Source organism: Acartia tonsa, chromosome 9 (genome assembly GCF_053477335.1).
Source record: "Acartia tonsa isolate MP-2025a chromosome 9, ASM5347733v1, whole genome shotgun sequence".
Classification (NCBI taxonomy): Eukaryota; Metazoa; Arthropoda; class Copepoda; order Calanoida; family Acartiidae; genus Acartia; species Acartia tonsa.
Genome location: NC_137268.1, coordinates 20,248,645 through 20,264,765, shown reverse-complemented (window position 1 = coordinate 20,264,765; position 16,121 = coordinate 20,248,645). Strand labels below are relative to the sequence as shown.

General features: G+C 41.9%; 2 protein-coding genes across 3 annotated transcripts in view; one reads left to right on the top strand and one right to left on the bottom strand.

Annotated features, from left to right (window-relative positions):
* The window catches only part of LOC145328461 (tetraspanin-1-like), a 245,927-nt gene that overhangs the window by 225,828 nt on the left and 3,978 nt on the right, over positions 1–16,121 (bottom strand). The gene's annotated exons all lie outside the window — the stretch shown is intronic.
* LOC145327424 (uncharacterized) lies at positions 4,599–15,318 on the top strand. Its single transcript, XM_080170974.1, has 3 exons — positions 4,599–4,653; positions 12,953–13,033; positions 14,362–15,318. Exons 1-3 carry the CDS (start codon positions 4,612–4,614, stop codon positions 15,316–15,318), a joined length of 1,080 nt encoding a protein of 359 aa, XP_080027100.1. The 5' UTR covers positions 4,599–4,611.

The window sequence follows — 16,121 nt, the reverse complement described above, 5'->3', positions numbered from 1 at the left end:
TACCTGTTGAGCTCAAATAATCCCTCTTATCTTCAGTGCCCTAGCCCTGCGGGGCTACCCAGTAACAAATTTAACCTATCCTTAAGTAATATACAAACAAACAAACAAGACCTTTCCCCCTACAACTCCTATTTTCCTATTTTGTGAAAGCCCTTTTTTTATTTAAAACCCATTTTTGATTAGGTATGATACTTATAAATTTTTAAATGCTATGTTTAACATAGTTTTTGCACTTTTTAGAATTATAAATACTCAATAAATTTTTAGGTTTTACAATTTAGATTTGTATAAAAAAATCTTTTAATTAATTTTGTGCAATTTTAATGTGCTATAACCATAATTAACAGTTTTTTATATAAGATATTTTTTTGAAAAGCTGAATATTATATTTCAATCAAATTACATTTGCATTTTTATACCCAAAGAACTAATGTCATCAGTAAAAAGTACCCTTAAAGTTACAGTTTGATTATAAGTTATGAAATTAAATTATTCTAAAAATACTTTTGTTAAGATGATAAGGGTACTATTTTTAATTATACAAAATTTATGATGTGTAAACTTTTATTATGAATTGTAAATAAACTTTTGCACCAGTAATTTTATTTGTTATTTTCGTTTCTAATCGCCTCCTCTTTAAACTTATAGCCTTTCGTGTCGTTCTTCTTTTTTTCCATGGCCGTTATAGGACTTTTGAAATTGGTCATGTTTTAGTTTTTCTAGATTATTATCGCACAAAAGAAATAAGGACGATTGCGATATTTTAATTTGGATTTCCAATTTCGTGTACCTTTTAGTGTTAGAAGAACGTCCTAGACAATAATCTTTTTTTATTTAAAAGGGCTCAAGTTTTCTAATAGTGTGTATATTTATTTTATGGTATTTTTTTCAATGCTCTATCTTAAGGAGAAATGTTGGCTAAAAGTCCTTTACGTGTACCTACACCTTTGTCGTATTTTCAAAGTAACTTTTCCCATATTTCTAGCCCATGCGGGGGGCTCTAACCCTGCGGTGCCAAATGGTTAACCCTGTTAGGCAATCACCTAACATATAAAAACTAATGTAAAAATATAACGAAACGCCCCTTAAGAGGCGGTGCCATGAAAAGGACTATACCTAAAATGCTTGATGTAGCCCACCGTCAATTAGCCTAAAAAACTGTCCTGGTCTAATTCACAAATTGTGTCAAAAATCATATAAAGGTATAATTTTTTGCCAAAACTATTAGGGAAACTGGGCTACCAGCGTTGCATGTTAATTAAACGTTTAATCAAGAGGTGTCCCTTATTGAAGATTCTCCTGGCTCATTAGCATCTACTCTACAACGCGTTTAGTCCGTTCATATGTCTGTTATAATTTTTAAGTCACGCATGGAGAAAAGTTTGATGGTTATATTTGATTAGAGGTTCAGTAATTTTTCTTGTCTAGCTAGATCATTTACTTTTTTTTAATGTTTCCTTTTTTTCGCTACTTGTTATAAATGTTGCCAATATTGTAAGTAGTTAAGTTACTCTATAATTCACATTGTCGGTCAGTCCGTAACGCTATTGGAGAAATGAGATTTTATCAGCTGCTATTCACGAATAAGGACAGATTTTTAAATCACAAAAAAAAATTATTAACCACTTGTAAAAAATGTTATGATACTTTCTTGATATAATAAATTTATTCTTTATTTATGTTCACTTAACATCTGCTCTCTAGGTCACTTTATGCGTATTTACCCATTCATTTTTTTGTGCTTTACAACTTACGGATGTGCTAAATGTCCGTCTGTCTGTTTTGCGGGAATTGTGATTTTCTCGGCTCCTATACAAAATACACGGCTGAAACTTCTTGTCATAATTCCAAATAAAAATTCAGCTGACACTTTAATATTTTTTGTTAATAGAATCAAAATTAAATTTCCTTTTGTTCTGAGTATCAAGTATGTAATTTACTTTGACTGTCAGTCATCATATAAAATATAAATATAAAGATACGTGAGAAAGGTTTCGTGATTTATGTATTCATGATATTAACAAATGCTCTTGTCCTTATTCTTCTCCATGATTTTTTTGTGCTTTGCTACTTATGGATGTTGTCAACCTTGTTTCAATCCAAATCAATCTAAAATAATACGACTTTACACATATATTGTATGTATAGATCATAATCAAGTTTTTAAAATGAGACATATTGACTAAAGCAGACTGAACAAAATAAACACACTTTACTTACTAAAGAAACATTGAAAACGTGAGAAAAATAAATGAAAATTTGTTAGAAATAAACATAATACCTATTAGTTATTTAGTTAGAATTAAAGTGTCATTTTCTATTCTAAAAAGACATTACCGATTCCGAAATAAGAAAGTTGAGTGTGCTGGTTTTAATTTTGCCAAAGAGTAGTTTTGAAAACAGAATTTTGGTAATATCCTCTTAGAATTTTTTTTTCAATTTTGAAAATTTTAGTATTCCCCCCCTCCCCTCCGACAGAACTATGAACTAGTTCCTAGCCTGCCTAGCCGCAGCGATCGGCCCCCTTGCCTATAACCTAACCTAAAATAGTTGTTCTCTGTCGTGGGGGGGGGGGGGGGAGGTACTCAAATTTTCAAAATCGAAAAAAAAATTCTGAAAGGATAACGCCTCGGAATTTCCCCCAAAAAAGGAATAAATTGAGTGGGGGGGGGGGGGGATTCTTCACACGGGCTTCGCTCAATAGTGCGGTGAGGGTTCCCAAACCCCCTTAAATGTTTCTTTAACAAAAAAAAAGAGGGGGGGGGTGGCATTGGGTTTTTTTTGTTACAAAACTGCTTTTAAAGATATACTTACATTATTAGGACTTGGTTATAGATATGCTTCGCATATAACATTGTACGTTGTTGTCCTAGGAATTAAAATTCCAAAAATAATACGCAATTTTGTTGTATGGATATTCTGGTAACAATTATAGAGTTGCTACGCTATCTAAATCATAACTAAAATACTACAGGAATCTCATGACAAGTTCGAAATCGTTAAGACAACTCCCTAACATCCCTAATTTAACGATAAGAAAGCTTTAATTTTAAAAGGTTCTGTTAAAAATTATTTTTAAGGGTGTATTATTAGTTTCAAAGGTTTTATTTTTGCATTTTTATAGTTTTGAGAGGAAGGAGGTATCGTCCCTAAAATTGCCTAAAAAGCTTTTTAAATACCTTTGAGAAGCTTCTCTGTAAAGAAGAGCTTTTTCAATCCAATTTTTAGCTCGTAAGATTATTTACATAATTCAAGTATATCAATAAAAAAATTATATAATAGTAATAGTTATCCTCCTATAAAAATCCTTTTGTGTGTATCTGTCTGTTTGTCTGTACCGAAGGATCTCACTAACCGATGTAGCTTCTCGCGGGACCTAGAAAGGTTTATAACTATTTATTTGCACAAAGACAAATTGCCCCAAGAAAAAAACGAGCCATCCCCCCACAAAAAAACCTTAAAAATTAAATCAAAAATAAGTGGTGACTTCCCTATCCCAAAAAAAATGTCCCCCACAAATATTTGATTTACCTTTTCTTTTTAAAAGGAAGATAAAATATGGGGGGGGGGGTCAAATTCAACCCCATTCAGGACCTTTAAAAAGCTATCCTGTAAATAAGAACCATATCAATTCAGCGGTTAGAGATATCCTTCGGTACAGACAGACAGATCTTTTTACTTTTATATAAGGATTTCAAAAAGGGCTTATCATATTTAATTAACTGCACTTCATTAATTTTTAAAGCGAAGCTTTTCTAGAATGAGGTTAAGACCATCAGTATGATTAGCTTAGCTATTATCATTAACAAAAGCATGATAGAATTTTCCTAGCATAAGCATAACAAATCTAAATAAAATCGCTACCGAATATTTTGACATTATTTTTTTATGAATTCTAGGACAACAAGGTACAACTTTTAGCAAAGCATCTCCATGATCAAGTCTGAAAAAAAATATTATATCTTTAAACATTTCCTGTATTTAAGCTATTTGCTTATAAGTATTGGCATGGCACTCTACAAGTGTTTATGTTCGTTTGTCATTCCGTCTAATTTTCGAGATTTACTTTAATGAATAATGTCAACCTTGTTTTTTATTGACAAGAACGTATTCTAATAAGGCCTGCTAGCATACACATTACTATGAACTAATTACTAAAGTCAAAATATTGCCATTGGAATTTTGTAATAAATGACATAGTAGATTTCTCGCATCGTATTATAAATAGCTATCCGCGGATATAGAATGTACAATTATGAGATTAAAACTAATTTTTTGAGCCCGGAGGTGCCGAAGGCACGGGCAAAAAAAAACTATATTCGTAGAAAGCTGGATATAAAACGATGCTAGACATAGTTTTTTTCGTATGGATGAGAACCGGTTCCTATCCATCGGATACGATTGAATACGAGAATAGTTATTTCTCGCACCTCGGGGCTAAAAAAACTAGTTTTAATCTTATAATTGTACATTTTTATATTCGTTGAAAGCTGGATATAATACGATGCTAGATATAGTTTTTTCGTATGGATGAGAACCGGTTCCTATCCACCGGATTCGAATGAATACGAGAAAAAACATTATATGAAAATAATTTTAGAAAACTGAAAAATGGGGAGTGGAGACACTATAGGTGGTCTACCCAAGTATAAGGTATTTCATCTTTAATACAAAGTAGAACGATGTCTGTCTGTTTGTCAGAAGCTTAAAATCTTGGTAACCGCTGAAACAATTGGGGTTTAGGAAATATAGCTAATAGTCCTATGATTGTTTTAAGCTATTTTCTTGGTGGGTAATAAATGAAAAAACAGCTCCCCCCCATAAAAAATTTTTAAAAAATTTGTAAACAAACACAAATTAGGGGGGGGGGGTGGATATTCACATTGAAAGGAAAATTTAAATAATTATTATGCCTTTAAAATAAAAGGCCTAAAGTTTTCACTTCTTCCACCAATTCAAAATAAAATTTACTGCTTTCTCGTCATTTGTGTGGCTCTTGGGATTAACAAAACAGTATTTCCTTTTGAGTGTGTCCTTCACACATTGGGAAGTTACAGGTTACAGGGTTGTCTGAGTCTCCTTGGAATGGTTGTATGAGGGGAAAGTCATCTTTTTTTTCATTTAAAAAAGACATCAGTTTAAATGAAACTAATCTTGTCAATAGCAAAGTTTTTCTATGATTAGGGTATGTACGTATGTTTGTATATTACTGTTAGTGTGGTATTCGGCAACTCTGGGCCATGCAGAAACCAAGACATTATAGTGATGCTACGCACCCAGCTAAATCCTGTTATTCTACAATTGTAAAGCCACCTGCAAATATGTCAGATAACGGGATTGATTTCATCTCTCAGTTGTCCTGCAAGTGGAGGGAGGGGTGTTACCCCTCCCTCTCCCTTCTTAAGCACCGGAACCTTCCCCTTCAACCACCAAGTTATCAGCACAACCTCAGCCCTGAGGATAAAGGATCTAAGCCTTCCTTCACCCGATAGAATCACCACCCACACAGACTGTTGTTGTCACAGTAATCATCAAACCTTCCCTTTTAGTACCCAGACCTACCACTCAACCCCTCTATGCTTATCTACCTATTGTGCTGTTCCATGGGCTATCCTGCCTCCCCCGGACAGGGATAGCCATCTACCTAACCATTGCAACTATCTATGTTGTACTTGTATGATTTACCTTTAACTATCTCTATTCCTAATCCATATGTATTTATATTATGTTGTACAACTTTAGTAAACCTTAGACCCTGAATAAAGGAACAACTGAATAGACTCTGTTTATTATTTAGTGATTGCTAGAGAAGCGTAGCTTCTCTATAATATATGTGTCCACGTCTGTTCGCACTGCCGTAGTCATTTGAACTCGGGTGTCTGCCATTTAACCTAGGCGGATACCACAACTTTTGGTGACAGCTGTGTAAGATTACGGCAAACCACAAGTGTAGAGCAGACGCGCAGCTGAGGCTAAGGTACTCCCAGCAGTGAAACTGGCAAAACTGACACAAGCAACCTGAATTACCCACCCTGGATAGCAAGGTCTAACTCTGTATCTGGCAGTTGTGGAAGCGAAACCTAGCGAAAGACCACTAAGTGTGGCAAAACCCGAGCTGCGGAGAGTAGCGAAATCGGACGAGAGACTGCAGAGAGCAGCGAAACTTGACGGAGAACCGCGAAAAGCGCCGACATCTAACAGAGGATTGAGCGCTCAAGGGCTGAAACAGGCCTGCGGACGGGCTGAAACAGGCCAAATAAGTGCAAACGGCTGAAAATAGGCCAACATTTACTGCAAGAGATAGCAGGATCCGAACCAGCGGCGCTGCAGGAAGGGACATTCCCTGCCGCCACCAACTGGATTTGGATACACGGCGCTGCAGGACGGAACATTCCCTGCCGCCGACCGGCTGAAACAAGCCAAATAGCTGCGAGCTGTGAGCGAAAATACGAGTGTAGTGTACAAGCAGAAGAAAAACTACGTTAACTCCAAGCATCCTGAGAGGCTACAGTGCAGCCAACCGTTGAGAAAAACAGATATTATATCAGATTTCATGGATTACCACCCTGGTGTGAAAGCTGAACAATAGATTTATGGGCAGGGCTTGGTAAACAAATTTGTTGTGTATTGTGATAAAGCCAAAAATAGAACCTAGATGTAATATAACAATGCATTGGTAAACAATCTGACCCCAAGCCTTCAGCACGACAAATACACCCCCCTATCCCAACAGAAGGGGAGGGGCCCACCATAAATTGAAGCAATTACAATTGAGGTGACATAACAATAAGCTCAGGATTAAGAAAAAGGCACAATTACCTCACCACCCAGTTACTTCAAACCTGCAGCACCCCCCTCCCCATAGGGGGGAACGGACGGTTTTACCCCGTCCCCTCACGCACCCCCCTTTCTACCCACACTTGAATAAGTCCGTCTACGGTGTGGAGATAGCGACCGGGAGAACAGAGCGCCATTTACGGGTCGCGCAGCAGAGCTTGGGACGCAACAAAAATTCAACGGAAAAAAGAGATAAAGCGGACCAATGAGAGAGCAGATTGAGGGATAGGTGCGCGTTTTACCTGTGTGCACACTCTGACGGCGCGTAGGCGCGTTGCAAGAAAAGGGGATTTCACACACACACACACACAGGAGAGGGGCCACTCTATAGCATACAACAGAGATATTTTTTTAGAAGAAAAACTTGCAAGCTCCTCCCTCCCTATCTACAGTGTGATAAGGAAAACTAAATCAGTTCCTTAGACCAGCTTAGACCCTCAACATCTTCCTAGCTCTGCCAACCCTACTTCAAAGCTGAGTGGCTAGTGAACAAAATATATGTATATATAAATACCTAAGTGTTCACAACTCAATACTAAGTTGTGCAGCAACCAAGTGATAAATAGTGTTGTTTTTTTTGTATCATGGTTGCAAGTAAGTGAATATTAACCTCACCATACAACACTGGAGACTGATATGGTAACTTAATGAAAGTACGCCCACCCTGTGGAAATAGCCTGACTTGATGCCCCACACTGGGCAGTGGTGGTGTGTACCTTGACCATAGACCCTCATAGTTGTGAACTATATACAGAGGAAGCGTGATTTTTTTGGAGCAAGGAGGAAAGCTAGCTAGCTCTGAGGATATTCCTATACACGTATATATATATGGGAGTGTAGCCATATATAGATAGCCTACATATCCATATATCTACTAGCGGATACGCTCCTAGAGACATCTATGGACACCTAACATATTCCCTTTTATCTCTAAGCTAAGATCCGCTGGTTATCACAGAAATTAAGAGCTATACTGGAAAGGAGAACAACTCAGGCTCAACAGTTAAACAAGACGCTGGCACCAACAGACCAACCCCCTGCTACTTATCATGGGGACACTCCAGCCACCGAAACTCTTGAGCCAGGAGGACAGAGCCTACGGCTACGTGGACTACCACCCTAATTACACAGCTATAGTATCTATAATAGGGGTGAGCCGGCTCGAGCCTCTTTGCGGCGCGGCTACTCTACTCTGCTCCTATATCTACAAGATGAGAAATTGTCAGCCCCTAGCCCGACGTGCGGCAATAGAAGACATTCCTGATTGGGCATTAACTGTGTGCCTAGGCATACTGCTGGCACTGTGGTGGACAGAAGCCTTCATTTGGATCATAACCACCAACATCTGTACACCACCATTCTCTGCTTCTTCATACAAGGTGCTGCTTCTGTTATTCCTTGGGCCTACTGTGTTGAGTACAGTGAACATAAAACACATGCCAGGTCACAGACCCCTGGTCCCTGAGATGCCCTTGTCTGGAAGGATGACTGAATGTCCGCTGCACAGCTCCTGTACAGTTGGTGCTCAACGAACGAGAAATGGAGATACTGGACTGGGGATTGTTGAACCGGTATGTGTCCTCCCGGGAGTGTTGAACGATGCGACTGAGCCCAATGAGAAGGTGACAAGCTTCAGAGACTTAGTGGCCAGCCCCAAGATGGGCACTACCACCAGAACTGAGACTCCAAAGGGGCCCAGCCCTAGGGCCAGTACCACCTGTGTCTGGGGTGGAAAGGTCCTCCCTGGCGCTGGCCTCACCAACCTGGAGGATGGGGAGCTGTCCCAGGGGAATAGGCTCTTCACCCAGATGCCCGACGCGTACCTGGGGGTGGGGGAGCCGCCACCCAAGCCTCCCTGGGAGCCCCCAGGCATGGAACGACTGGGGACCGGCCTAAGGATGGGGACTGGTGACCTGCTGCAGTGGAAGGCCTTACCCAGCACGGAGGGAGCAGGGTTGACCAGCAGCAGTGAGGCTGTTCCCCCACACTCCAAGACCAGATGCCTCTACTCTGTTGAACCACTGCACATGACCCAGCCAAGTTCCCCCATGCTGCTGAGGATGAGGCCCACCAGGATGCAGAGCTCCAGCTAGGGAAGTCAATAAGAAGGCCACCCCCTGCCAAAACCAGAATCACCGCAGGGGCTCCCCACCAGCAGCTGACAGAGCCTGGCAGGGACGCAATACCAGCTGGCAACTCTGGCCTAACTCAGGTGGCTACCAACAGCCCGCTGGCAGCCCAGAACCCAGTTCAGGCTACCATCAGTATGGCATCTTCTGGGCCTTGCCGGTTCAACTGTGGGTACCTGTCCACACACTGGCCACAGATAACCCCCAGAGATCATAGCCCACCTTCCGACTGGCACCATCAACGGCCTTTGCTACCAACTACCTGGAGTAACTGGAGGCAGGATCCCTCATGTGGAGAAGCACCTGCAGAAGCTAAGGCCGAGGCTGGCCTCGCCACACAGGAGAGGAGAGCCGCTGTTGTATGGAAGGGACCTGTGTGTATGGGGAGGAGGCTGAATGTAACCAAGGAGCCACCACAAGCAGCCCAGCACTGCCTGATCCCTAGTAGGGGAGACCCTGTTTGTCAGCTGGTGCCCCAACTGGAGGATGAGAGACCTGGCAGGTTGATACACCCTGTGGAAGCCGGACTGATGGGACCCAGCTGGACGAAGGAGCGCTGCTGCTTCAACGGCCACACAGCCGCCAAGTGTAGAACCGGTTGGGACCAGGCAATGAAGAAACACCAGGCAGCCCAACAACCTGCATACAACCAGTCTGACACCCAGGTCTACCTGGAGGGAGATGCCCAGCCGTCACCCCAACCAGCTGCCGCCGCTGGGGCCGCGGCTACCCAGGAGTCTGTGTCTCAGATTGGGACCATAGTGGCCAGGATCAACGTTTTGGGAGGAGCGGCTGAACCCAACCGGGTTGGCCTGGACTTCAGCCTCAACCACATGGGACCGGAGTTCGTGCAGCCAACCAACATTGCGGAGCCAGAAGTCCTGCGGCCTCTGCCGGTCGGCCTCAACATGATGGTACCCGTCAGACCGCGTCCCCCGAAGGAGGAGGTAACCCCTGTCACCCCCAGCGAGAGCCGAGGGGCGCTACCCAGCGCCACCGGGACGGTGTACGGGGAGGCCCTGGCGGCCGCCGAGCGGGAGAGGCAAGAGGCGCTAGCCAGCGAGTCTGAGTCCAGCCGCCAAGTGTAGAACCGGTTGGGACCAGGCAATGAAGAAACACCAGGCAGCCCAACAACCTGCATACAACCAGTCTGACACCCAGGTCTACCTGGAGGGAGATGCCCAGCCGTCACCCCAACCAGCTGCCGCCGCTGGGGCCGCGGCTACCCAGGAGTCTGTGTCTCAGATTGGGACCATAGTGGCCAGGATCAACGTTTTGGGAGGAGCGGCTGAACCCAACCGGGTTGGCCTGGACTTCAGCCTCAACCACATGGGACCGGAGTTCGTGCAGCCAACCAACATTGCGGAGCCAGAAGTCCTGCGGCCTCTGCCGGTCGGCCTCAACATGATGGTACCCGTCAGACCGCGTCCCCCGAAGGAGGAGGTAACCCCTGTCACCCCCAGCGAGAGCCGAGGGGCGCTACCCAGCGCCACCGGGACGGTGTACGGGGAGGCCCTGGCGGCCGCCGAGCGGGAGAGGCAAGAGGCGCTAGCCAGCGAGTCTGAGTCGATGTATGGGACGCCAACCGGCGTCGCCACCTGGGAAGAACGAGAGGTGCTTCCCTGCACCACCAAGCTGATGTCTGGGGCGACAACCGTCGCCGCCACCTGTGAAGACTGGGGGGTGCTATCCAGCGCCCCACGCTGGTGCCTGGGGCGACAACCGTCGCCGCCACCGAGAGACCTGGACCCCTGTGAAGACTGGGGGGTGCCATCCAGCGCCCCCACGCTGGTGCCTGGGGCGACAACCGTCGCCGCCACCGAGAGACCTGGACCCCGGAACGAGCCTGCAGCCCCAGAGGAAGGGGTGACACCCGTCACCCCCAGTCAGCCAGAGCCCCCAGCCAGCAGGGAGAGTCCAGCTGTCCCTCACCCTCAACTGCGTCCAGCTGTCTACCTCCCTCAACCAAGCCAGGGTAATTGTATTGCATTGGTGTACCAGGAAGTTTGTGCTGGGTCAAACTTGCCTGCGCCCCCTGCATCTGCCCCAGGAACCAGGATATTAGCCATTACCAGCCAAACTGAAGAAGCTTTGGCCGCTGCCTGGGGAGTAACTCAACTAGATGCACCAAGTGCCGAGCCTAACCATAGAAGTAGAGGATCCCCAACAATTATGTCTACCCAAGATGGAGACGATGTGCCTGGACACCTTCAGGCTAGGGGAGGAAATCCGGAGCCTTGTGCCTCCAGTCCACCAGCAGCAGTGGCCGTGGATTGGCCTGTCCCCCAGCCAATTGGAGCGGAGCCAACCTTGCAGATCCAAGACAGCCTCCGGCACAGGGGATGGACTGTTACCTTCCCCTACCCTGCAGGTCTGACTGCCATGCACCACCCTGCCAATGTCCAGGATGAGCCTGAGGGAGGCAACGTTCCTACAGTATGGCAACCACCACCTGCCCGCGTTGACAGAGACCCTGGAAGCCTAATGAACCTGACCAGCCCCGAGGGCGAAGAAGCTGCGCCTGCATCCAGTAACCAGCCTGCCAGCAGCAAGGTGACCAACAAGATGGAGACCACCAGCCCAGTAGAGAAACCTGAAGAGGTGTATACCAGGCGGCTGTTGGTCCAAGCCCCCTCATGTGCTGTGCCACCCCTGGAGGTTGCCAGGGTGGCCTCAGAAGTACACATCCAACGGCCAGAACATCCAACAGGACCAGCTACTCCAGCAGATATAGCAGATTCCGTTCGACCTGGGGAGGGCTGGAGTCTACCACCGTTCAGCAGCTGGTGTCCTGGCGGACCCATTCCACAAGGACAACAAACTGAAGGCCTCAACCACTGTCGGAAGTCTGGCGGTGCAGACAACCCCTCCCAGCCTTCCGAGGGGAGAGTTGTGGTATTCGGCAACTCTGGGCCATGCAGAAACCAAGACATTATAGTGATGCTACGCACCCAGCTAAATCCTGTTATTCTACAATTGTAAAGCCACCTGCAAATATGTCAGATAACGGGATTGATTTCATCTCTCAGTTGTCCTGCAAGTGGAGGGAGGGGTGTTACCCCTCCCTCTCCCTTCTTAAGCACCGGAACCTTCCCCTTCAACCACCAAGTTATCAGCACCACCTCAGCCCTGAGGATAAAGGATCTAAGCCTTCCTTCACCCGATAGAATCACCACCCACACAGACTGTTGTTGTCACAGCAATCATCAAACCTTCCCTTTTAGTACCCAGACCTACCACTCAACCCCTCTATGCTTATCTACCTATTGTGCTGTTCCATGGGCTATCCTGCCTCCCCCGGACAGGGATAGCCATCTACCTAACCATTGCAACTATCTATGTTGTACTTGTATGATTTACCTTTAACTATCTCTATTCCTAATCCATATGTATTTATATTATGTTGTACAACTTTAGTAAACCTTAGACCCTGAATAAAGGAACAACTGAATAGACTCTGTTTATTATTTAGTGATTGCTAGAGAAGCGTAGCTTCTCTATAATATATGTGTCCACGTCTGTTCGCACTGCCGTAGTCATTTGAACTCGGGTGTCTGCCATTTAACCTAGGCGGATACCACATTAGCTCTTTTTGTAAATGTAGGTATGCTAGAGTTGTTCTATCCATATAAAACTTTGGATGCTAATTTGTAAAACAGTTAGGTAAAAATTATACAGCATAGTTACTGTATAAACATTACCAGAAAGCCTGAACATCCATTTAAAACATGTCACCCCCCCCCCCCCCCTACAAAGTAATTTTTATCATACACAATAGTTTCTTAAATAGCAGCTGAGAAAGTCACATTTTCCCTATACGAATGGACATGCAAAGTTAATTATAGAGTGCCTTGGTTTACTACAAACTAATTAAACTTTATTAGCAGATGATAGATAATTCTTGAAAGGATTCATGAGTTTTAAGTAAGAAATAGTGGTATCTACTCAAACTTTAAAGTTAAAAATAAATACTAATGTTATTTTAGGTTAACCCCGGAATGTTTTGTCTGCAACCAAGATCTTCTATCAAGTTTCTTATGATTGCCATTTTAATGGTAAAGATTCAGGTAGGTAATTTATTGCTATTTTATTGACTTAAATATGAGAAGGTAGAATAACCAAAAGAAAGCCAACAATTGGATGATCAAATATTTAATGTCTTAACAGATACACTTCTTTGAATTCAAATTATATTTAACAAATATATTTTCAACAAAAGTTGTTTATCTTCAATTAATTTTACTAAAATTCAATTTTTAAAGGTGAAGCTTTTCTATAATTAGGGTCAGTCCGTCCGTCATAAACGGATAGCTTTTTAGTTAATTTAGGCATGTTAGAATTGTCCTATCGATTTCAAAACTGTGCATGGTGATTCCTTTAGTAGTTAGGTACGATTTAGAAAGCGTAGCAACTCTATAATCATTACCAAAATTTCCGTACGTCCATTTGATTTTTTTTACTTTTTTAACATCAAATTTTTTTGTGATCTAATCATCCGATTGATCTGATTTTTGGTATGTTTATTCCTGGGACAACAAAATATAATGTTTCAAGCAAAGCAACTAATCAAGTCCTAAAAATGTAAGTATGTAAATAAACATTATCCTGTATCAAGCAGTTTTTCAACAAATTTACACTTACAATTTTGCTTCAACTCTTATACATTTATATTCTGATTATTCAGTTCTCACACTATATAAGTGTTAATGTTCGCTTTTATGGATGTTGTCATCCTTGTTGCTTTAAAATTGTACCTTTTAGACATGCTACAACTAAAATTGTTCCTTATTGTCAAAAACAATTACAGTAGTAAAATTATTCCTTATTATAAAGATTCTGTTTCATAATGCTAATAAGCATGGTTTGTAAAAACTCTGTGGTGGGAGGTTACAATTGCAGAGTGAAAAGTTTACCAACAAAATGGGTTCAATGCTTGATAAGAAAAAATAATCAAAAATAAACAATTTTGTTATGACCCACTTTGGGCCAAGATTTGAAACCAATTGGGGGGGGGGGGGGGGGGTGGGGTTGCAAGTTTCTACTAGTCTCACTTCTTCTCATATGATTTGTGAACACAAATGCTATATTCAGGGATAGCCAGTCTAACAATCAATTCTACAAAAAAATCACAAAACCTTTTAAAGTAACTGGAAGTATATTTTGTGTTTTCATGTAATTGAAGAGGGGTGGGTAAGAAGGAGAGGAAAAGGGGAAGGGGTTTGTGGGAAAATTTTCCTTTAGAATTGTTTGTCAGAATATCATTCCCTTGTCCCTGGCTATATGTAATTGGACAATGGTGTTTAAAATAACTTTTTATCCTTTCTTTCACTTAGTATGGAAATTTTGTTGATGTATCTTTCTTTATTAAATGTAAACTATACATACCCTATTTCAGGAAACAATTGGAGTAACTGTGGGCAATGGAAATTTATTTACTGGTGAAGTTAGAAACCGTATGCCTATTGGTAATGGTACCTTTATGAAAGCCAGTGGACATAAATATACAGGTTATTTTGAAGATGGAAAAATGAGTGGTATGTTTGTTGTTGAATATGCTGGTGGAGATGTTTACAGAGGAGATGTAGATGAAGATGGAATAAAAGAAGGAAAGGGTGTTTATACCTGGCCGGATGGAGAAAGATATGATGGGGAATATAGAAGTGGTTCCAGGACTGGACATGGAATCTATTACTGGGCTAGTGGAAACAAATGTGATGGGGAATGGAGAAATGGTTCCAGTACTGGACAGGGAATCTTGTACTTTGCTAGTGGAGATAAATATGAAGGGGAATTTAGAGGTGACATGACAGGACATGGAATCTATTACTATGCTAGTGGAAGCAAATATGAAGGGGAATTCAACCAAGGCAATTATAATGGCTGGGGGACATACATATATAAGAGGTTTGAAAACTATGCAGAATATGATGGAGAATGGATCAATGATAATAGAACTGGTTATGGAAAGATGCTTTATAAAGATGAAAGTATTTATAATGGCCAATGGATCAATTTCATAAGAGAAGGAGAGGGATTATTGTTATGGCCTAATGGAACCTGTTTCTATGGACAAATGAAGAATAATGAAATTTATCATGGACTGTCCATGACTCCAGACCTAATATTTTCATTTCCCCCTTACAAAAATGCAACTTTCAATAGAAAAGGTTTTAAAGTTGTCAACTTTACAAGTGGTGATATTGAATGTTTTCAAGAAGATAAATCAACATCTTGTTATAACAAACCTAACAGCGTAGACACCGTGTACTATAGTGGCCCTGATCACTATTATGTTGGGGATACAATCACAGTTAGGAGAAGAAAGGTTATGGATGGATTTGGAGAATTTTGACTTGATGGTGGCTACTACATTGGGGAGATGAAGCAAGGAATTCAAACTGGGTTTGGCCTCAAGAGTGAACCTTTCTTACCTACATTGATTGGCACATATGAAGATGGTAAACTAGAAGGATTGGGAGCTTCTATTTCTTATTCAGCCAAGCATAGAGTTGTATATTTTGGGGGGTACAAAATGGGTAAGCCAGATGGTCCAGGAATTTTTATATATCCTGATGGTGAGAAAGTTATTGGGTACTTTAACAAAGGAAAGCTGGATCATACCAAGAAGCCTATATATATACATGCTGATGGAACAAGGGGTAGTCTGGTTACAGTCAACCCTTAAATTAACTACTATTAGCCCCCCATCCCCCAACCCACCCTTTGCATCTAATGACTACCTTGAACCAGAATATGGAAAATGAACAGCCAATACAACAACATCTTTAGATCATTAGCAATTTTAAAGCAAAATAATTTCCATTTATGAAATGAATTGTCACAATTTTTAATGTATATTTAAACATAAAATCAAACAACTGAAAACAATTTATGCCTAATTAAAATTCAAATATAAAAAAATGGTTTGTCTTTTTGTCTTGTGCTAAAGATTATTTTGCTTTTACATTGCAAGTACTCTAAACAGAACCTATTTTTTGATAACTTTTCAACAATTTTTATTATCATATTACTCTAAGATTAAAAAATTGAGTTTTAAAAATTGTCTATATTACTGCTTTTTATCTTAATTTTGTATTATACAAATATCAACAAAGTTCTGAACCTATTGTTTTATGCTATAGATTTTATACTTTC

What these genes read in the sequence shown, in the direction of transcription:
- LOC145327424 (XM_080170974.1), top strand. Translation starts at nt 4,612, where the DNA reads ATGGGGAGTGGAGACACTATAGGTGGTCTACCCAAGTATAAG. An exon ending in GTGGTCTACCCAAGTATAAG is followed by an intron (nt 4,654 to 12,952) that starts GTATTTCATCTT and finishes ATGTTATTTTAG; the next exon opens with GTTAACCCCGGAATGTTTTG. An exon ending in TTTTAATGGTAAAGATTCAG is followed by an intron (nt 13,034 to 14,361) that starts GTAGGTAATTTA and finishes ACCCTATTTCAG; the next exon opens with GAAACAATTGGAGTAACTGT.